At 43.3% G+C, this 23,878-nt stretch overlaps 1 protein-coding gene across 4 annotated transcripts in view; it reads right to left on the reverse strand.

Annotated features, from left to right (window-relative positions):
- zyx (zyxin) overlaps nucleotides 1-21,894 on the reverse strand; it is a 30,387-nt gene extending 8,493 nt beyond the window's left edge. The window contains exons 1-3 of one of the 4 annotated variants that reach the window (XM_061914926.1): nucleotides 21,624-21,894; nucleotides 21,173-21,264; nucleotides 757-1,003 (exon numbers count right to left, since the gene is read on the reverse strand). In XM_061914926.1, coding sequence (XP_061770910.1) covers nucleotides 757-988 — 232 coding nt within the window. In that variant the 5' untranslated portion in view covers nucleotides 989-1,003; nucleotides 21,173-21,264; nucleotides 21,624-21,894. Of the gene's footprint in view, nucleotides 1-756; nucleotides 1,004-3,262; nucleotides 3,476-21,172; nucleotides 21,555-21,623 lie in introns of those variants that run through there. The other 3 variants (XM_061914925.1, XM_061914924.1, XM_061914927.1) reach the window with 3 other exon arrangements.
- Nucleotides 21,895-23,878: the final 1,984 nt, after the last annotated feature.

The raw sequence follows: 23,878 nt of genomic DNA on the forward strand, positions 1-23,878 counted from the left end.
ACAATTGAAAAATAGAGCAAAACAACATTATGTAAGAAAAATATATATTAATACTATAAATTAATAACAGATTTGTTTTAAATGTATATAAACATGTTTTTGCATTTCTAAAGAAAATATATGCATCATAACAAATAATATGATGGTGTCATATTGAGCACGCCCACAGACACGCCTCCCACTACCACAGGTGTCTGGGCATTCTAGGGGAAACCCTGTAAAGTAAATTATAATTAATGGCAGAGCTGATGCATTACCGAGTGCTGTGCAAGTTTACGCCTACTTGAATTGGAGCCACAGGTGTTTTTTGGTGGTTACACAAATACTCTCCTTAACTATCTTTGCACGCCATTGCTCAGTCATGAAAAATATTTCAATATGTTGGCACAAAGAGCGAAAGATCTGTTTTCACTTTTGTAACTTTGAACACTGTCAATGATCAACAACCAGAGACTATTTCATTAAAACCGTAATGCTGAAATGTGTTTAGCGAGGAAATATCTTAAAAGCTAGACTTTGAATAGGTTTGTGTTCTCATCTGTTTATTTGCAGTGTTGTCTTGAAATGTTTTTACTTACACATCACCTGAAGGAAAGTAAATGCAACTCAAGGGACTAATTACACCTGCCCAGATTTTGTCTGTTTGATTATATAAACTATGGAGCAAACTACTCACAATCCAGTGTTTTAGTCATTCAAAATGTTCACTCTCACAATGGAGGCGACTTCCACTATAATAATGTAATGAGGGATTACCGTAACACAGCAAGGAGGGTGCTGGGGGCACTTCACCCACTCGTCCAATCACGCCTGTGCCCACAGACATTGGTGTCGGTGACGGAGCCGAAGGTGGTGTCAGACTTTTGGGCCGCGGAGGGGCCACCGATGCAAACTTCTTGGGCTGGTTGTAGAAAGACGGCGTGGTGACCGTAAAGTTAAGTGAGGATGTCACCATCATCGGCTTGCTGCTGCTGCTGGAGCTCTCCATCGTTGATATTTACACCTGTGAAGGAACACAATAACAATTGTCTCAATTTAGATGGAAAGCATAAAACATTTATTAAAAAAAAATCAATGCAAATATATATTGTAGTCTAATAAAGATTGTGAAAGTTAACAAGGGCCGCAGATTTCAATAATGTGAATAATTTATCATTTATTTTGCTCGATTAAATGAGTAATCGAATTAAAAGACACATTAAGCCTCTGTGTGTATTCCAGGTAAAATAGTGAAATAACCAGTAGGTGGGAATCTTTGGCCGCCTCAAGATTCGAGTACTATTCAGGAGCTACGATTCGATTAAAAATCAATTATTGATGCATCTTTAATTTATGTATTTTGATGCAGTTTTACTTTTATTTTTTTTTGCACCAAATAAGTGTTTATCACTTGTATTTGTAACAAAAAATTCCCATCACATTTATTAAATTCATGGGAATGTGTGCAAAACTGGAACGTAAGAGCCCTGTAGTAAAGGAGCTGGTCCGATCTCTTAGTGAGGTGGCTCGCTGCAGTCCAATTTTAGAACTGTCTATATTACTTTATTTACAATAAATACAATTATCGATTATTGACGTTTGCTAATCTATTTTATAATTGTCCAAGTCCCAATTGCGATGCATCTGAAAAACGATTATTTCCCCCACCTCCATAAATAACAATTTTGTACTGTTTGCAGCTCTCACCTGCCCTCTATTGCAACGATCGTGCAGTATCTTTACGTATTTAAAGTACGGAACAATCCATGCGGCCTGGATTTGATCAAATTTTATGAGTTACACTTTTCAAAAGATTAGAAAAAGCAACAAAATATACCTCTGCACTTATTTTCTTTGTCAAATTAATCGATTTAGACGATTAATAGTACCAGCCCTAAAGTTAACGTGTTAACACATGCGATTACAGGCCTTATTATTTACACGATTGTACCAACAGGTGATATCACGATATAGATTGTAGAATGACATAAATATGTTATTATGATATGATTCTATTGTTTATATTGTCATTTCAACATATGGGATGTGCCTAATGTAATTGCAACAACACTGTTATTTTGTGGGAGCCTTTTCACATTTCTTGATAGAAAATTACAGCAAGAGCTGGCAGGAGCATGGATTTCACCAATGTTTTAAAACCAATCATTCAAATATTACCATTTTTAAAGAAAAAAAAATGTTCAACCACTTATTTTGCACCTTGTATGATCTTCTGAAGTCATTATTATTTTCCTTTTAAATTTTAGATAGTCAGGTAAAATTGAGGTTTGTTATGGCTTACAGTGGATTAGGTATGGATTCATCCATCCATCCATCCATCCATCCATCCATCCATCATATTCCGCTTATCCGAGGTCGGGTCGCGGGGGCAGCAGCCTAAGCAGGGAAACCCAGACTTCCCTATCTCCAGCCACTTCGTCTAGCTCTTCCCGGGGGATCCCGAGGCGTTCCCAGGCCAGCCGGGAGACATAGTCTTCCCAACGTGTCCTGGGTCTTCCCCGTGGCCTCCTACCAGCTGGACGTGCCCTAAACACATCCCTAGGGAGGCGTTTGGGTGGCATCCTGACCAGATGCCCGAACCACTTCATCTGGCTCCTCTCGATGTGGAGGAGCAGCGGCTTTACGTTGAGCTCCTCCCGGATGGCAGAGCTTCTCACCCTATCTCTAAGGGAGAGCCCCGCCACCCGGCGGAGGAAACTCATTTCGGCCGCTTGTACCCGTGATCTTATCCTTTCGGTCATGACCCAAAGCTCATGACCATAGGTGAGGATGGGAACGTAGATCGACCGGTAAATTGAGAGCTTTGCCTTCCGGCTCAGCTCCTTCTTCACCACAACGGGTCGATACAACGTCCGCATTACTAAAGACGCCGCACCGATCTGCCTGTCGATCTCACGATCCACTCTTCCCCCACACGTGAACAAGACTCCTAGGTACTTGAACTCCTCCACTTGGGGCAGGGATTCAGCCTAATGAATTCAGCCTAATAATAAAAAACAAAAAACAAAAAAAACTAGCGGATGTTGCAAAGTTATTTAGTTACAAATCCTGACCACAAAAACTTTGGCAACGTCAGGCTTGAAAGGAAGATTGGACCATTAGCAACGGACCCTGTATACAGAGCAGATGTGGCTTCCACAGACAGCTCAAAATATTTATCACACTGTTGTTTATGAGGACATAAATCACAGTCCCAAGTGAGTCACGGATCTATAAGTAACATTATCATGCAAGGTACGTCAAAAAAAGAGGGTCAGCTCACCTCACACATGCTCGATGTTAAACAAACGTCGATCTTACAACAGTGTCTTTACAAAAACTCCATGCAGTGTCAAAAGACCACTGGTCTTAAACAGGAGCGCGAGTCAAAGGGCTTGTTGTCTCCCTTGTATACTCGACTATATGCTACTGCCAGTCACGTTACTTAAACAACTCTGTTTCTGTGATGACGACTTGTCACATTCATCCTTCTTTAACCTGCTGCCCTGTGTATTACCAGGAAGAACTTTGAGTTTGTGTAATTTCCAATTCTCTTTGTCAAGACACACGCATACTACACTTCAAGTTCTGACATGACAAAAAACCCCAGCAAGCTCTTAAGAATCTTAAAGTGAAGATTGCATAACGTGACCCTGACAGGAAAGCCCAAAATGTTCTTTCTCAAATTAGTCGTGGTTATAATCTCTTATCTGTTGAAGTTGCCATTGTCTCAAATAGCCAGGTTTTTTGTTGTGGACTTTTTATGGGCTGTTTACATGACGGACTGAAAAACAATGTTGTTTAGCTGTTTACATGACTCGACAAAATATTGCATTGTACCTAAAAGGCAACAGTTTGAAAATTGGTGACAGTGTGGAAGTGTTGACAAAATGGTTGGGGAAACTCAAATATTATTACTGTGAATAATCAATGTCAATTATCTGCGGAAACAGGTTACATCATTTGTTCCTCAATGCGGTCATAAGCATTTTAGATACTGTGAGATCAACTCCAACATCTGCCCCAACTGTCCAAGAGCCAATCTGTCTTGAAACTTGATCCTGGAGTTGAGAGAGACCCTTTTGCGGTGAAGAGAAATGTTGCATTACAGCACAATGACATCATCTTCTGTGTGCTGTTTTGCCTCCCCCCTTTACCCGCAAGCAGTGGTTCTCTGGATCTGTGCTGGTTTAATCTTTGCTCTACCTACGTGAGGAACAGTTTGGGCAATGGCTCATCATAACGTCATTACTTTACACATGTTCCTCATCCTTCAGTCACATGAACTGAAAAGTGTCACTTCTGCTCTACACAATCACTTCCAGTTTGCAGCTACTTTGTAATGTGGTTTGTATATCTTGACCCTTACCCAAGAGTTTAAGTTTCTTAAAAGGTCCAATATTACATCAGGAAGTTGCCATGGTCTACAGTATGTGAGGTGGTCGCAAGATTTCTACGCTATCAAAAAGAAGGCTGAAGTCAGCGGTGGTTTAACACTTGGCAGGTATAAATGATTTAATCTTGTTTATATACTGTAGTATTGCTCTGAAATAATTTACTCTTGCATAGTGAAGATGACATGACATCTCTACCGTCCAAAGGCAAAACCTAGTAACTCACTTCTAGCTGATTTTGAGAAAACAAAGGAAAACCAATCTATCTTGATGCTGTCTTACAAAGATCTACAAAGTCATCAAACGTATAGATGTTTTCTTGAGCTTTCATTTTCTTGCCGATTGAGCCATGGATTGAATCTGCTCTCATGAACCTATGCCCTTTCTCCAGATATTTTATTACAATCTCGGGTGGGCCCCATTCTGCGTTTGCACATTGGGCAAGAGCCGTGTACAGCGTCCAGTTTTTATTTTGACCTCCACAGTTATCTGCCCAAAAGAGTATGCAAGGGGAAGAATCAAGAACAATACATTTAATGAAGGTGCTTGCAACGTCCTGGGCCAATCTCCCAAATATCACATAATCAGGTTGACCGTCGGCCCCCATTCGTGCAAATGTCTCATTAAAGACAATAAGGCGACTGACAAAGAAGCTCCGATTGGTCCCTTGAGATACTAGGTTTTTCTGTTGTATCTATGCGGTTATGTGGTAGTTGCTAGGTCCTGCCATGCGTGTAACAGCTTACTTACGGAACAAATTATAATATCGCATACACTAATGTAAAGCATATCACCTAGGAACTCCAAAATTATTATCAGCTCAGTTTTGACCAAAATTGAGTTACTGGGTTTTGCCTTTGGACGGGAGATGCAGTGACCTACTGTAAATATAGTTAATACTTAACCATGCATTATGGACCATGTCTGCTCTTGCCTCCCTCATTGTGTCACTGCATGTCAGTATGTTTTTGTTATAATCTCTCTATTGTTTTGGTGTAAACAGCGCACCCAGTGTATGGGAAAGTGTGTCTTCTAGGCCAGGGTTATTAATGCAGGCACAGAACCCCCTTACAGGTCACTAGACTTCATTCATGGGAGCACCCGTGCTGCACTGCGCCTTTGATCATACTGAGATGAATAATTAAAAGCAATGTGCACCCAAACAGCCTTGTCCCAATCAAGTTTCAACATTCTTGATAGACAAAACAGGAGAAATACAACATGCAGCGGTTCCAGGCTGTAAATAGCGCATGTGTCTCAACTTGTCAAGGCTACAATTAAAATGACTCCTGAGTAAGCCAAAGTTCCTCTCCATATCTTTATTTTCCTCCCATATGTACTCAGGAGTCACAGACCATAAACCTCTTAAACCATGTCACCAAACTGACCTCAGACTAAACCACAACTGATTTCTTGCTTTACTTTGATAGCAACGTAGAATTTTGTTGCTAAAATGACACTGACTCAACAGCACCCAAGTTGGATACAGCCAAGCAGTGTGCTTTATTTTGCCTCAATTGCTTCAAGACGCTTGTAACCCTAAAGAGGTTCCAATTCTGTTTACTCGAGTCAATGAACCAAATGAGTCTTATGAGTCAGTGGTGTTTTTAGCGAGTCAAGTCAGTGAATCAATTTTGCAGAACCATCCGAGTCTGCAGTATTTCCAGTGAATTCAATGATTTGGGTCAATGAATCAATTCAATTGCAATATTAAGTCTCGTGTATCCAGTGAGTCTGCTGTCTGGAGTCAGTTAAACAAAATCAAAATGAATCATGGGTCTGCAGTGTTTCCATTGAGTCTAAGACATTTCAAGGGAGTCTGCTGACCTAAGTCCGGTGAACCAAATGAATCATGAGTCTGTGGTGTTTCCGGCGAGTAAGCAAACTGGAGTTAGTGTAACTACTTAAATGAATCATAGAAGGCTGTGAGGTCTCCATCCAGTGAGTTGTTAGATTGAATCAGTGAACCTAATCATGAGTCTGCTGTGTTTCTGCTGGCCAATTCAACACAGGCATTGGAGTCCGCTGTCTTTCCGTGCGTCTGCTAACTTGTACTGTTTGTTCAGCAGAGACCAGCCAGAGGATTAGCGAGCAACTTGGAATCATTATTTCTTGATCAGGGTTTCCTCTAGTTCGCCAAGATACATGGGGCGGTGGGGGCGTGGTCACCATATCATCGTATAATTTGCAACTAGGCTCCGGCACTCCCTGCAACCCCAAAAGGGACAAGCAGTAGAAAAAGGATGGATGGATATTATTTTACTTTTAAAAACGATTTAAAAAATGTATACAAACAATTAAAAACATCTGTAATAAATTAGTAATAACATATTTTTTTAATATTATATTGGTTTTTCCTCTATTTTCAATTGTTGCCGATTATTGTACAGCATACTTTTTTTCAATTGTCTTGAGACTTTGTGACTTTTTCTTTATTAAAAAACGACTGGCAAAAAGTGGATTGGCAGAGAATGAGGAAGTGTTGTGTGTCTGGGGAAGCATGGAGATGACATTGTGTTGTTCATGGGAGGCAATACCTGTTGGAACTGGGCCAATTTGTAAGCATAAAATTAGCAATAGGAGCTAAAAAAAAAATAGCGTCACACTTTTTTAGAGGCTACAATATATTATTACTTGAATTTGTTTTCATGTAAAAAATAACCCCGTATTTTTAAGGTGCGGCCGCATGCCACGATTAGTTACAATAAAGAGAAACCCTGCTGATTCTGGGCGAATCATTACACTGCAATTCAGGAACCAAGCAATTCTATTGAAGGGTTTCGCTGCTACTCTAATGCTAAAATTAACACATTATCACCCTTCTGGACCTAAAAATTATATCAGGTAAATGTACCCCCATAATAGACAGTAGTGATTTTAGGTTGGTTTTTGTAATGAGTTTCAGTATAATTTTGGAACACCCTTTTAGCTCCAAAATACAGGCAGGCCTACATCAGCCTGCTGACGTCACCTACAGAAGTGGAGGTCATTTAATACTGCGTACAGGGTATCTCCTACTTGCGGCGCCACAGCAAAGTAAAATCCACCACATCTTAAAAATTTACTTTTTCGTGGAAACAAATTCAAGTAATACATTGTATGAATGGATATATAGTCTATTATTTGCGCACTACTGACTCGTGATGCACCAAAAATTCAGCCACTGAAAAACAATCAACTGTAAGCAAGACGCACGCAATTTTCTGTAGCCTTGGCGTTAAGATCGAGGCGCCACTCGTGCGGTCGCTACGCCTGAACCTTGGCCCCAGCGGCTGGCGACTTTAGGTGGGGTGGCAGCTTCTCCAACCATGGCACACACACAGCCACTAATTGCACTCCAGCTCAATCAACCCAGCCTTTAAAGCCAACCCTTGTCAATCAATCAATCAATCAATGTTTACTTATATAGCCCTAAATCACTAGTGTTTTAAAGGGCTGCACAAACCACTACGACATCCTCGGTAGGCCCACATAAGGGCAAGGAAAACTCACACCCAGTGGGACGTCGGTGACGATAATGACCCAGTGGGACGTCGGTGACAATGATGACTATGAGAACATGATACTGTGATATTGATGACTATGAGAACATATGAGAACATGATACTGTGAAAGATCAATCCATAATGGATCCAACACGGTCACGAGAGTCCAGTCCAAAGCGGATCCAACACAGCAGCGAGAGTCCCGTTCACAGCGGAGCCAGCAGGAAACCATCCCAAGCGGAGGCGGATCATCGCAGAGATGTCCCCAGCCGATACACAGGAAAGCAGTACATGGCCACCGGATCGGACCGGACCCCCTCCACAAGGGAGAGTGGGACATAGAAGAAAAAGAAAAGAAACGGCAGATCAACTGGTCTAAAAAGGGAGTCTATTTAAAGGCTAGAGTATACAAATGAGTTTTAAGGTGAGACTTACAATCCTGGTGAGGTGGCATCTCGAACTGTTACCGGGAGGGCATTCCAGAGTACTGGAGCCCGAACGGAAAACGCTCTATAGCCCGCAGACTTTTTTTGGGCTTTGGGAATCACTAACAAGCCGGAGTCCTTTGAACGCAGATTTCTTGCCGGGACATATGGTGCAATACAATCGGCAAGATAGGATGGAGCTAGACCGTGTAGTATTTTATACGTAAGTAGTAAAACCTTAAAGTCACATCTTAAGTGCACAGGAAGCCAGTGCAGGTGAGCCAGTACAGGCGTAATGTGATCAAACTTTCTTGTTCTTGTCAAAAGTCTAGCAGCCGCATTTTGTACCAACTGTAATCTTTTAATGCTAGACATGGGGAGACCCGAAAATAATACGTTACAGTAGTCGAGGCGAGACGTAACAAACGCATGGACAATGAAGTCCTGAAGTTATCCTGAAGTTGTCCTGAAGTTACGGATCTGACTCCCTTCTAACATGCTGTTCACCTACAAGACCTGCTGGGTATATTTGTATATGGCAGTGGTGACTGCGCTAAGGCTTCAAGGGAAGTTAAGCTTCCCCTGAAATACAAAAAGAAGCCTTAAAACATGCACTATTGTGTTTACATTTAATTGACTAAAAATGTGCTAGGATCATTGAATTTGATTTTTGTTTGGAATTAGCTACTATCGCAACACCAAACACAAATTTTTCTCATTCATTCGGAGCATAAAGGGGGTTTTTCCACTGCAGCCAAACTGGACAGTCATTGAATAAAATGGATGATATACAACTTTGTTATTGCACTTAAAAAATACAGCAAAATTACATTTTCAGCACAGACCCGTTCAAGCAGACATACATTGTAAGTAAACAGAACAGGAACACTGGTATGTCACCACTAGGGCGGCGCCTCATAGAATGCTCGGCTTCGTCCCACCCACAGAATGAGAGCTTCTCTCGAAATATATGAGAAGTGGGCTCCGCCATGATGATTGGAGGATCCGTCTGAGGCTGAATCCCTTTTTGATTAAATGAGCTAATCAGGGTTCTTAAAATATAAACTTTTCAATTATTATTACGTGGTTGTTATTGATAGGGACCATTTTACAATCCTTTGAGTGACTTTTTATTTGTAAAACAAAGCATCTTTATATCATTTATTTGTTAATGGAGACTGTACTCAAGATTAGAAAATAGTTCAGTGGTTTTTAACCTTGTTGGAGGTACCGAACCCCGTTAGTTTCATATGCACATTCACCGAACCCTTCTTAGTGAAAAATATATATATATATTTTTTTTCAAATTCAAGACAAAGTTATGTGTTTTTGGTAACACTTTGGTATGGAGACCATATTCTACGTAACAAAGACTTAATTTAGAGGTTTTTGGACACTAGGGGAACATATTCTAAGTAACAAAGACTTAATTTGGAGTTATTTGGTTAGGGTTATAATGAAGCCATGCCAAATAAGGCGTTAATAAGTACTTAATGATGACTGGTTAAGAGCCAATGTTACTAATTTGCATGTTAATAAGCAAATAGTTAATGGTGAATATGTCCCCCATACTAAAGTGTTACCATGTTTTTTACAGGTGCACAAAAAGAACCGTGCATGAACATCACCTTGTTCAAAGAACAAAACTGACACTAAACTCACACTAGACTGCATAAACTCACAACAAAGTACACACCTGCGAATCAGTGTGACTTCTGCTGTTGCCGTATCCGTAATACGCCGATAGGGAGAACTTTTTATTGAGACGAAGAGTCGGGTGTGTTTTGACCTCTGCCGAACCCCTGAGGCCGACTCACCAAACCCCTAAGGTTCAATCTAACCCAGGTTAAGAACCACTGCAATAGTTGAATATTAGCATTCCCTATTTGAAAGAACAGCAGCCACCACTAGTATACTGCTTGTCTTACATTGTAACACAAGTATATTGACAAGCTGGGGGAAACCCTGGCATAGTTTTGGTAGCATCTTCATCCCAAATCGCGGTATTTTTGTGCAGAATTGAAAGGAAACATCAAATGTCTGCCAGGATTGTAATTTGTAGCAATCATATTAAAAAATGTATTGGTCAAAGTTGGGACGGAAACTATTTTACAAGACTCATGCCAGACTCAGCCAAATGCAATCCCGAAAAATCAAGAGCACTCTTGATGAGAGAAAGACTTTGTCAAAACCTGCGGAAAAACTGTGGAAAATTAAAAATCGGTGCTCAAAAATTTGAGAAAAATAAGGTTAGCTGCTAATACTAAATTTTGCATATTCTTCTACTGATGTTTTCCTCAAAATGCATGAGCAAATACTGAAAGAGCACGAGGAAACACAGGCAATGGTAGAATTGCTGCTGAAGTGGCAGCTGTTTGCATCAGCTCTGGCTCTTTTTAATGTCTTTATTGTACTTTGAAGTTTCCCTCATGTGTTTTTAGCAAATTTCTGTGGACTTTTTGTATCTGCACTGCAACCACATGATTTTCCCACTGTGGGATTAATAAAGTTCATCCTATCCTTTCCTTATTATCTAGTTATGTAGATCAGGTCCAGACACTGGTAGTTGGCGACAGACGCCCGTGGCGCATTTTCTACCCGGATGCACAGAAACAATTAATTTATAAACTACAGCATTGTATCCATCTTACTTTCACCTGTCCCACTAAACACACCAATAATTGTGTTTATAGATAGGTGTATATTAAAACTCCTGATAGGAATTTGCAAATTGTTAAGAGTACATTGATGCACATAATGAACTTCCATCCATCCATTTTCTACCGCTTATTCCTGGCGTGGGGCGCTGGTGCTTATTTCAGCTACAATCGGGCGGAAGGCGGCGTACAACCTGGACAAGTTGCCACCTCATCGCTGGGCCAACACAGATAGACAGACAACATTCACACATAATGAACATCCATCCATCCATTTCCTACCGCTTATTCCCTTTGGGGTCGCGGGGGGCGCTGGTGCCTATCTCAGCTACAATCGGGCGGAAGGCGGTGTACACCCTGGACAAGTCGCCAACTCATCGCAGGGCCAACCCAGATAGACAGTCAACATTCACACATAATGAACATACTGTATACCATCTTAATGTGCCAGATTGTAGCCAAAGGCTAATTTCCATTTGCAGGGTCATTGTATATAGCAGGGTTTGACCTCAGGACCCAACTTCTCCACGACAGAGGGACCCGGGGACCACTCCAATGTGAACACTGAATTAGTAATGTCACTCTTGATTTTGATAATTTTCATTAAAATGAATTATATAAACGCATGTGTCAATCACAAAGATTAATATTAATCTAACACTTAAACCTGAGACTTAGGTCAGCCTGATTATAAAAAGAAGTACCAACCAAATAAACACATTTACATACAATATGTATTATGTTGAGCTAAAATAAATAAACTAAATTAATAATAAATATGTTTCTTAACTAAACTGTCAATAAAATGAAAGTGCAAATTGGAATACAGGTACACAACTTTTGTCATAATTTTTGCACTTAAGAAATTTCTCTATGATATTAGCGCCAGACTTCTTCTGTTTGTTTATAGGGACCACAGCTGAAAAAAACAACATATTACATTCTAGGTTAAGAAACACTGGTATATAGTGTATGCCATCAATGTGCTGGGGAAAGAAACACGCCCAAGGGCTCCCAGTACTTCAGCTTTATGGTGAGTTGATTTTTCATGCTTATTTTTTCTGTTGTTATCTGCCACACTTGGAAAGCATGTATGTGAAAATACATTAAACAAGTCCTTAAGTGGAAAAATAGTTGGGGGCCCCTGCTGTAGATGACGCCACACCAAGTGCTGGAGGAATATTGAGTCTGAGCAAGAGGACATTTTAAGTACAGCTGGTTATCTACCAATTACTTAAAAATTATTTGATATCATGGGAAACGTCTGCCAGTTTCATTTTCAAGAGCAAAAAAAATCCATAAATGCTTTTATCCTGCACTACAATGAGCTAATGCAACAAAATTGTGTTTTTATCTGTACTGTAAAGTTCAAATTTTAATGACAATAAAAGAAAGTTTAAGTCTAATAAAGAGAACTTGTGAGTAAAATATCAGTCATCTGGTGCTATGGGTCCTTAAAAGGGCATGAGTCGACTGCTTTAAAAGAGGAACTGCACTTTTTTTGGAATTGTGTCTTATGAGAGACAAGAACACGTCTTTTTCAGTGCATTCTAACTTAATAATGAAAATAAATAAATAAAAGTCTGCTTACAATGGAGTGAATGGGAGCCATGAAGTAATGACATCCTTGTTTCTATTCCAACCATAAAACCCAATACATAACCATCCAACAAGCTCCAACGATATTCCATTTGTAAAACTGAATATTAACTACGTATTGGGGATATTATTTTAAACGCCAACTTAATGGATCTATTTTTAGCAGCGCATTGTCTCACTTCCTTATAACGCTGCATTGACATCATGAGCTGGTGAGCTGCCTTCTCGCCTTGGAGCTTGTGAAAGTTAAATTTAGATTATAAATCATGCTTCTCACCTGGATAGTAAGCATAATGTGGACACAAGCTGAGAAGTTGGTACACTTTGACAGCCAACTTAGACCCAGAAATGGCGAAAAAGACCGGACGCTTGGTTCCACCCCCCCATTTTTCTTCGCGAGAATGAGGAGTCATTCTTAATCTAAACAGGAATATATCAACATCCTAACTGTAGGCATGACAGTGAGAGCAGACATTGTACAGCAAGTGGCCGTTTATTATGTTTGTTGGCTCTCACAATGTCTGGAAAAAGCGAACGTCATGATGCCTTTGTGAAATAAATGTGCCGCCATATGCTTAAAATGCGCAAAATACATGAATACGACATGTATTATGAATGTACCTGCTACAAAATTACATTGGTACTTACGCGTACATAAAATATTAATGGGGGTGTTTGGATGCTTTTTTTTTTAAAGTGCAGAATAGTGACTCCCATTGCCTCCATTGTTAGATGACTTTTGCTCGCACTTAGGGTCATGTTTACAATAAGCCTGCTAAGGTTATCCAGGGTAAATTCCACCCTAACCTTATCCTTGTCCACACACACACACACACACACACACACACACACACACACACACACACAATGGTCGTTTCAGACCCCTTGCCGCTCTCTGTCAGCCAGCGCAACGTGACGTAATACGCATGCGCGGAAAATGCGCACATCATAGTCACCTCCAGTGTTGCTTTGTGTGCAGGTTCTTCGATTTAACTTATCTGAACAATATCCAGTGTTGTGGTATTTCAAATAACTCAAATCCAGTGTGCTTCCATATTTCCAGTGGCTAGCTCCGAGTTCCGAAACCGCTTTATTATGTGGAGCGTTCTGACACTTCTGGTGTGGGGCACGGTCTTTCTGGCGTCACTTCCTCTCCGAACTCAGTTTGTAAACAATCAATGAGTCCATACAAAGCTAGGAGCCAGAGATTCAAGAAATACATGGCGCACTTATCCGTGTAAAAATTTGTCCTAGGAGGGGAACCTTAAACGCTGGTTTAGTGTGGCTGAAACGTAACCTGACTCTCGTCAGATCCTTGTAGTTCGCTGAGCTCCACACAAAGACCTGAGACTTCTCAATAGGAGATGCATTGTATGTGATTGGATAAACCACCTGTCCGTTATCTTGAATGACGTGCTAATACAACCACTCACATCGAAATCAACTTGTAACGTTGATGTGAGCGACGCTGGGAAATCCAAAACAGAACAGCCGACATATTGGATAACGACAGAGCGAAAAGTTAAGACAACTTTTACTGAAACAACGCAGCAATGTCACTTGATGATCGATGTGGCAAAACAGTTGCAATAGCAGAATCAATGTCAGCACACGACTCCTCGCTGCGTGTCGCCATTGTTGTTTGAATCAAACAGTCGCTTCGGCGCTACGCCACATCTATGTAATCTCGCCCGGCGATCCTGATTGGTTCATCATTTTTTGCTATCTTGAAGGAGTTTGCAATGCCCTCGAGCCCAGATCCTTGTGTGGAGCTCAGCGAACTACAAAGATCTGGCGAGAGTCAGGTTAGCTGAAACGGGACTTAGGCAAAAAAATTATTTGTTTAAAAAGGGTAATCCGGCTTAGTGTAGACATGGCCTTAATTACTAGTTCGAATGCATTAAAAAAATATATTTAATTTGTCCACATAAGCATTGTGAATAAGCCAATTTATTAAAAAGTGCAGGTCCTGTTTAATGTGCATCAGCTGGTCAGAGCTCTATATTTGGCCTTAAACAGAAATCACGTCCATGGTTTAACTGTATCCATCCATCCATTTTCTATCGCTTGTCCCTTACAGGGTCTTGTGGGGGTGCTAGAGCCTATCTCAGCTGCATTCGGGCGGAAGGTGGAGTACACCCTGGACAAGTCGCCACCTCATCACAGGGCCAACACAGACAAACAACATTCACACTCACACACCAGGGCCAATTTAGTGTTGCCAATCAACCTATCTGAATCTCAAATCGCATATATTATCCAGAAAAGTAAAAGTATAATATGGCCAACTGCAAATTGATTTTTTTTTTTTTAAATCGAGTGGTATACTTAGTAGCTAGCTGCAGTAGGTCAGGTACACCCAGACCAGTTCACTAGTGCATAACATAGTGCCCGTTAAAAAAGGTTCATACAAGGAGTCTATCGTGGTTCCATCTATCCATTTTCTACCGCTTGTCCCTTTCAGGGTCGCGGGGGGTTGCGTACACCCTGGACAACTCGCCACCTCATCACAGGGCCAACACAGTAAGACGGACTACATTCACAAACTAGGGCCAATTTAGTGTCGCCAATCAACCTATCTGAATCTTAAATCGCATGGGGCGTGGTATAGCTCGGTTGGTAGAGTGGCCGTGCCAGCAACTGTGTGAGAATGTATACTCGAATATTACGATATAGTCATTTTCTATATGGCACAGAGACAAACCCGCGATATATCGTATATATCGATATATCGCCCAGCCCTACTTGGATGACAACATGTGTTGCTCCATAACCTGTATGGACCTTTTCAGCATTAATGGTGCCTTCACAGATGTGTAAGTTACCCATGCCTTGGGCACTAATACACCCCCATACCATCACACATGCTGGCTTTTCAACTTTGCACCTATAACAATCCAGATGGTTATTTTCCTCTTTGTTCCGGAGGACACCACGCCCACAGTTTCCAAATATAATTTGAAATGTGTACTCGTCAGACCACAGAACACTTTTCTACTTTGCATCAGTCAATCTTAGATGAGCTCGGGCCCAACAAAGCCGGCCGCGTACCTGGATCTTGTTGAAAAATGGCTTTCGCTTTGCATAGTAGAGTTTTAACTTGCACTTACACATGTAGCGACCAACTGTAGTTACTGACAGTGGTTTTCTGAAGTGTTCCTGAGCCCATGTGGTTATATCCTTTACACACTGATGTGGGTTTTCGATGCAGTACTGCCTGAGGGATCAAAGGTCCGTAATATCATCGCTTACGTGCAGTGATTTCTCGAGATTCTCTGAACCTTTTGATGATTTTACGGACTGTAGATGGTAAAATCCCTAAATTCCTTGCAATAGCTCGTTGAGAAATGTTGTTCTAAAACTGTTCGACAATTTGCTTGCAAATTGGTGACCCTCGCCCCATCCTTGTTTGTGAATTACTTAACATTTCATAACTGGTGACTGTGGCAGAGAAGAGGACTGTTGACAAACTAGTGAGCATCCTGGATGATGGCAGTCACCCTCTGCATAGTGTTATCAGTAGCCAGAGGAGCCTGTTCAGTTCTAGACTGCTTCATCCCAAGTGCAGGACTAATAGACTCAAAAACTCCTTTGTCCCACACGCCATTAGACTGTACAACTCCTCTCTGGGGCGGGGGGCAGGGGGTACTAGGATGACAGGGGATGCAAAACAATAACAGTGTAATACGTTTTCATAACATGGTCACTACTGCCTACTTCGTCCTGTTATATTCTTATTTTACTGTTATATTTTTATTCCCATTGTTGCTTTTTATTTTTTATTCTTATTGTAATATTCCTCTATTTTGTTTCCATTTAAACCCCCATTGTTTACTTTTTACTTTTATTTAAATTGATCTCAACTCTGTACACTGCTGCTGGAATTTTAATTTTCCTGAAGGAATCAATAAAGTACTATCTATCTATTTCATGGAAGCTGCTTTTATACTCATTCATGGCACCCACCTGTTCCCAATTAGCCTGCACACCATCCATCCATTTTCTACAGCTTATTCCCTTCCGGGTCGCGGGGGGCGCTGGCGCCTATCTCAGCTACAATCGGGCGGAAGGCGGGGTACACCCTGGACAAGTCGCCACCTCATCGCAGGGCCAACACAGATAGACAGACAACATTCACACACTAGGGCCAATTTAGTGTTGCCAATCAACCTATCCCCAGGTGCATGTCTTTGGAAGTGGGAGGAAGCCGGAGTACCCGGAGGGAACCCACGCATTCACGGGGAGAACATGCAAACTCCACACAGAAAGATCCCGAGCCTGGATTTGAACCCAGGACTGCAGGCAGTGGGATGTTCCAAATAGGTGTTTGATGAGCATTCCTCAACTTTATCAGTATTTATTGCCACCTTCCCCAACTTCTTTGTCACGTGTTGCTGGCATCAAATTGTAAAGTTAATGATTATTTGCACAAAAAAAAAAAATGTTTATCAGTTTGAACATCAAATATGTTGTCTTGGTCGCATATTCAACTGAATATGGGTTGAAAATGATTTGCAAATCATTGTATTCCGTTTGGCCTCACGGTGCGTCTGCCTCACAATACCAAGGTCCTGCAGTCCTGGGTTCAAATCCAGGCTCGGGATCTTTCTGTGTGGAGTTTGCATGTTCTCCCCGTGACTGCGTGGGTTCCCTCCGGGTACTCCGGCTTCCTCCCACTTCCAAAGACATGCACCTGGGGATAGGTTGATTGGCAACACTAAATTGGCCCTAGTGTGTGAATGTTGTCTGTCTATCTGTGTTGGCCCTGCGATGAGGTGGCGACTTGTCCAGGGTGTACCCCGCCTTCCGCCCGATTGTAGCTGAGATAGGCGCCAGCGCCCCCCGCGACCCCAAAAAGGGATTAAGCGTTAGAAAATGGATGGATGTATTCCGTTTATATTTACATCTAACACAATTTTCCAACGGGGTTTGTAGCTGAGATAGGCTCCAGCACCTCCCGCCACCCCAAAAGGGACAAGCGGTAAAAAAAAAAAAAAATGGATGGATACTTACTTCCTCCCACTTCCAAAGACATGCACCTGGGGATAGGTTGATTGGCAACACTAAATTGGCCCTAGTGTGTGAATGTTGTCTGTCTATCTGTGTTGGCCCTGCGATGAGGTGGCGACTTGTCCAGGGTGTACCCCGCCTTCCGCCCGATTGTAGCTGAGACAGGCGCCAGCGCCCCCCGCGACCCCTAAAAGGGATTAAGCGGTAGAAAATGGATGGATGGATGTATTCCGTTTATATTTACATCTAACACAATTTCCCAACGGGGGTTTGTAGCTGAGATAGGCTCCAGCACCTCCCGCCACCCCAAAAGGGACAAGCGGTAAAAAAAAATAAAAATGGATGGATACTTACTTCCTCCCACTTCCAAAGACATGCACCTGGGGATAGGTTGATTGGCAACACTAAATTGGCCCTAGTGTGTGAATGTTGTCTGTCTATCTGTGTTGGCCCTGCGATGAGGTGGCGACTTGTCCAGGGTGTACCCCGCCTTCCGCCTGATTGTAGCTGAGATAGGCGCCAGCGCCCCCCGCGACCCCAAAAAGGGATTAAGCGTTAGAAAATGGATGGATGTATTCCGTTTATATTTACATCTAACACAATTTTCCAACGGGGTTTGTAGCTGAGATAGGCTCCAGCACCTCCCGCCACCCCAAAAGGGACAAGCGGTAAAAAAAAAAAAAAAATGGATGGATACTTACTTCCTCCCACTTCCAAAGACATGCACCTGGGGAAAGGTTGATTGGCAACACTAAATTGGCCCTAGTGTGTGAATGTTGTCTGTCTATCTGTGTTGGCCCTGCGATGAGGTGGCGACTTGTCCAGGGTGTACCCCGTCTTCCGCCCGATTGTAGCTGAGACAGGCGCCAGCGCCCCCCGCGACCCCAAAAAGGGATTAAGCGGTAGAAAATGGATGGATAGATGGATGTATTCCGCTTATATTTACATCTAACACAATTTCCCAACGGGGGTTTGTAGCTGAGATAGGCTCAAGCACCTCCCGCCACCCCAAAAGGGACAAGCGGTAAAAAAAAATAAAAATGGATGGATACTTACTTCCTCCCACTTCCAAAGACATGCACCTGGGGATAGGTTGATTGGCAACACTAAATTGGCCCTAGTGTGTGAATGTTGTCCGTCTATCTGTGTTGGCCCTGCGATGAGGTGGCGACTTGTCCAGGGTGTACCCCGCCTTCCGCCCGATTGTAGCTGAGATAGGCGCCAGCGCCCCCAAAAAGGGATTAAGCGGTAAAAAATGGATGGATGGATGTATTCCGTTTATATTTACATCTAACACAATTTCCCAACGGGGGTTTGTAGCTGAGATAGGCTCCAGCACCTCCTGCCACCCCAAAAGGGACAAGCGGTAAAAAAAAATAAAAATGGATGGATACTTACTTCCTCCCACTTCCAAAGACATGCACCTGGGGATAGGTTGATTGGCAACACTAAATTGGCCCTAGTGTGTGAATGTTGTCTGTCTATCTGTGTTGGCCCTGCGATGAGGTGGCAACTTGTCCAGGGTGTACTCTGCCTTCCGCCCGATTGTAGCTGAGATAGGCGCCAGCGCCCCCCGCGACTCCAATAAGGGATTAAGCGTTAGAAAATGGATGGATGTATTCCGTTTATATTTACATCTAACACAATTTCCCAACGGGGGTTTGTAGCTGAGATAGGCTACAGCACCTCCCGCCACCCCAAAAGGGACAAGCGGTAAAAAAAAAAAAAAATGGATGGATACTTACTTCCTCCCACTTCCAAAGACATGCACCTGGGGATAGGTTGATTGGCAACACTAAATTGGCCCTAGTGTGTGAATGTTGTCTGTCTATCTGTGTTGGCCCTGCGATGAGGTGGCGACTTGTCCAGGGTGTACCCCGCCTTCCGCCTGATTGTAGCTGAGATAGGCGCCAGCGCCCCCCGCGACCCCAAAAAGAGATTAAGCGTTAGAAAATGGATGGATGTATTCCGTTTATATTTACATCTAACACAATTTCCCAACGGGGGTTTGTAGCTGAGATAGGCTACAGCACCTCCCGCCACCCCAAAAGGGACAAGCGGTAAAAAAAAATAAAAATGGATGGATACTTACTTCCTCCCACTTCCAAAGACATGCATCTGGGGATAGGTTGATTGGCAACACTAAATTGGCCCTAGTGTGTGAATGTTGTCTGTCTATCTGTGTTGGCCCTGCGATGAGGTGGCGACTTGTCCAGGGTGTACCCTGCCTTCCGCCCGATTGTAGCTGAGATAGGCGCCAGCGCCCCCAAAAAGGGATTAAGCGGTAAAAAATGGATGGATGGATGTATTCCGTTTATATTTACATCTAACACAATTTCCCAACGGGGGTTTGTCGCTGAGATAGGCTCCAGCACCTCCCGCCACCCCAAAAGGGACAAGCGGTAAAAAAAAATAAAAATGGATGGATACTTACTTCCTCCCACTTCCAAAGACATGCACCTGGGGATAGGTTGATTGGCAACACTAAATTGGCCCTAGTGTGTGAATGTTGTCTGTCTATCTGTGTTGGCCCTGCGATGAGGCGGCGACTTGTCCAGGGTGTACCCCGCCTTCCGCCCGATTGTAGCTGAGATAGGCGCCAGCGCCCCCCGCGACCCCAAAAAGGGATTAAGCGGTAGAAAATGGATGGATGGATGTATTCCGTTTATATTTACATCTAACACAATTTTCCAACGGGGTTTGTAGCTGAGATAGGCTACAGCACCTCCCGCCACCCCAAAAGGGACAAGCGGTAAAAAAAATAAAAATGGATGGATACTTACTTCCTCCCACTTCCAAAGACATGCACCTGGGGATAGGTTGATTGGCAACACTAAATTGGCCCTAGTGTGTGAATGTTGTCTATCTGTGTTGGCCCTGCGATGAGGTGGCGACTTGTCCAGGGTGTACCCCGCCTTCCGCCCGATTGTAGCTGAGATAGGCGCCAGCGCCCCCCGCGACCCCAAAAAGGGATTAAGCGGTAAAAAATGGATGGATGGATGTATTCCGTTTATATTTACATCTAACACAATTTCCCAACGGGGGTTTGTAGCTGAGATAGGCTACAGCACCTCCCGCCACCCCAAAAGGGACAAGCGGTAAAAAAAAATAAAAATGGATGGATACTTACTTCCTCCCACTTCCAAAGACATGCACCTGGGGATAGGTTGATTGGCAACACTAAATTGGCCCTGGTGTGTGAATGTTGTCTGTCTATCTGTGTTGGCCCTGCGATGAGGTGGCGACTTGTCCAGGGTGTACACCGCCTTCCGCCCGATTGTAGCTGAGATAGGCGCCAGCGCCCCCCGCGACCCCAAAAAGGGATTAAGCGGTAGAAAATGGATGGATGTATTCAGTTTATATTTACATCTAACACAATTTTCCAACGGGGTTTGTAGCTGAGATAGGCTCCAGCACCTCCCGCCACCCCAAAAGGGACAAGCGGTAAAAAAAAATAAAAAATGGATGGATACTTAGTAGCTAGCTCCAGTAGGTCACTTGTGCATAAAAAAAAGGTTCATTCAAGGAGTCTGGCGTGGTTATTTTCAATATATTTATGTTCTAAGCGGGTACAAAACAGCAGAACCAAATCCGCTTGAATGACCGCGGCCACGGCCACTCACCTGCCAGCTCCGCGGCTGTCACGTTAGCCTAGCTTCGTGGACGACTAGCACGCCCCTCTTTCACGGCACTTTGAAGCGTGTCCTTGATGTGCCTGAAGGGATTAAACACCGCCTCAATGATCCTACTTTCAGTATCCAGTTCAATGGCAGCGACAAATCTTTGAAGTACAACCATTGCTAGCACGCTAAGCTAACAGGAACTTTTTTTTTTCCTTCCCCTCCCTGTGGCTAAGGTTGGTGCTTCCGCATAGCCGCCCTTTATCGCCACTTTCTAGTCAATGGAAGAAAAAAAAGAACAAAGTAACCATTTTGATGTAGCCGAACAAGTAATTAAACCCAGGTATATACAAGCTGTTAAAACGTGTTTAGTCGCGTCTGTGATCACACGTGGAAGGTGTCAGCACTTGTCCTAATTAGGTCATCAAAAGGCCGCACAATATTGACTTCTTACCGTAGTAAAGCACTGGAAGTGGTTCTCTCCCCTTCTTCTTTGTGCTCGTTGCCAGTAATAGTAACTTCTCCCCTTTTCTGCCTCGCTCTCTTTCACTCCAGCTTCCTCTTTCCAGCCGCCGACTAGAAGTGGAACCTCCCCCTGTGCTGGATGAGGAATGACAGCATCCTTTCAAACAAGTTCTCTCTCGTTTGACTTTGGCCGAGGATCTGTGTAAGTACAATGTAAACAGCGCCCCTCTCTCTCTTTCTGTCCACCCGGACCCCTCCTCCGCCTCCGCAGCCCGCCCTCCTCGCTCCCCCGTTCTCTCTGGATTCTTGCAGCATTCTTCATAGAATGACATCAACCCTCTCCTCGCCTCTCCTTGTAAGGTCAGAAGAGTGAGGGGATGAAGAACGGAGTGAGAGGGAGGGCAAGAGAGCCTTGATTAGGTACAGACACCTAACATGTGCAACATAACAGCCGAGGAACTTGTATTTAAAGGCCTACTGAAATGAGATTTTCTTATTAAATGAACACTTAGCGCCTAACAATCTATGTGAAACCTTTCAATCCGGTTTCAGGGCAAATCACTCCACGGAAAATGACTAATGATCTATTGCTAACGATGGATTCTGATGCGTCATCTATGTTGCTGCTCCTCGATCTTAGCGCCGCTTTCGATACCATCCATCCATCCATCATCTTCCGCTTATCCGAGGTCGGGTCGCAGGGGCAGCAGCCTAAGCAGGGAAGCCCAGACTTCCCTATCTCCAGCCACTTCGTCTAGCTCTTCCCGGGGGATCCCGAGGCGTTCCCAGGCCAGCCGGGAGACATAGTCTTCCCAACGTGTCCTGGGTCTTCCCCGTGGCTTCCTACCAGCTGGACGTGCCCTAAACACATCCCTAGGGAGGCGTTCGGGTGGCATCCTGACCAGATGCCCGAACCACTTCATCTGGCTCCTCTCGATGTGGAGGAGCAGCGGCTTTACTTTGAGTCCCTCCCGGATGGCAGAGCTTCTCACCCTATCCCTAAGGGAGAGCCCCGCCACACGGCGGAGGAAACTCATTTCGGCCGCTTGTACCCGTGATCTTATCCTTTCGGTCATGACCCAAAGCTCATGACCATAGGTGAGGATGGGAACGTAGATCGACCGGTAAATTGAGAGCTTTGCCTTCCGGCTCAGCTCCTTCTTCACCACAACGGATCGATACAACGTCCGCATTACTGAAGACGCCGCACATATCCGCCTGTCGATCTCACGATCCACTCTTCCCCCACTCGTGAACAAGACTCCTAGGTACTTGAACTCCTCCACTTGGGGCAGGGTCTCCTCCCCAACCCGGAGATGGCACTCCACCCTTTTCCGGGCAAGAACCATGGACCGTCGATCATAATATTTTATTAGAACGTATCAATTGGTATGTCAGACTTAGCCCTGTCTTGGTTTAACTCTTATCTTACTGATAGGATGCAGTGTGTCTCCCATAACAATGTGACCTCGGACTACGTTAAGGTAACGTGTGGAGTTCCCCAGGGTTCGGTCCTTGGCCCTGCACTCTTCTGCATCTACATGCTGCCGCTAGGTGACATCATACGCAAATACGGTGTTAGCTTTCACTGTTATGCTGATGACACCCAACTCTACATGCCCCTAAAGCTGACCAACACGCCGGATTGTAGTCAGCTGGAGGCGTGTCTTAATGAAATTAAACAATGGATGTCCGCTAACTTTTTGCAACTTAACGCCAAAAAAACGGAAATGCTGATTATCGGTCCTGCTAGACACCGACCTCTATTTAATAATACAACTTTAACATTTGACAACCAAATAATAAAACAAGGTGACTCGGTAAAAAATCTGGGTATTATCTTCGACCCAACTCTCTCCTTTGAGTCACACATTAAAAGCGTTACGAAAACGGCCTGTAACGTATTATTTTCGGGTCTCCCCATGTCTAGCATTAAAAGATTACAGTTGGTACAAAATGCGGCTGCTAGACTTTTGACAAGAACAAGAAAGTTTGATCATATTACGCCTGTACTGTATATACCTTTATATACATATATACATACATATATACCTATACTGGCTCACCTGCACTGGCTTCCTGTGCACTTAAGATGTGACTTTAAGGTTTTACTACTTACGTATAAAATACTACACGGTCTAGCTCCATCATATCTTGCCGATTGTATTGTACCATATGTCCCGGCAAGAAATCTGCGTTCAAAGGACTCCGGCTTGTTAGTGATTCCCAAAGCCCAAAAAAAGT

This window comes from Nerophis ophidion, linkage group LG11, assembly GCF_033978795.1.
Source record: "Nerophis ophidion isolate RoL-2023_Sa linkage group LG11, RoL_Noph_v1.0, whole genome shotgun sequence".
Lineage (NCBI taxonomy): Eukaryota > Metazoa > Chordata > Actinopteri > Syngnathiformes > Syngnathidae > Nerophis > Nerophis ophidion.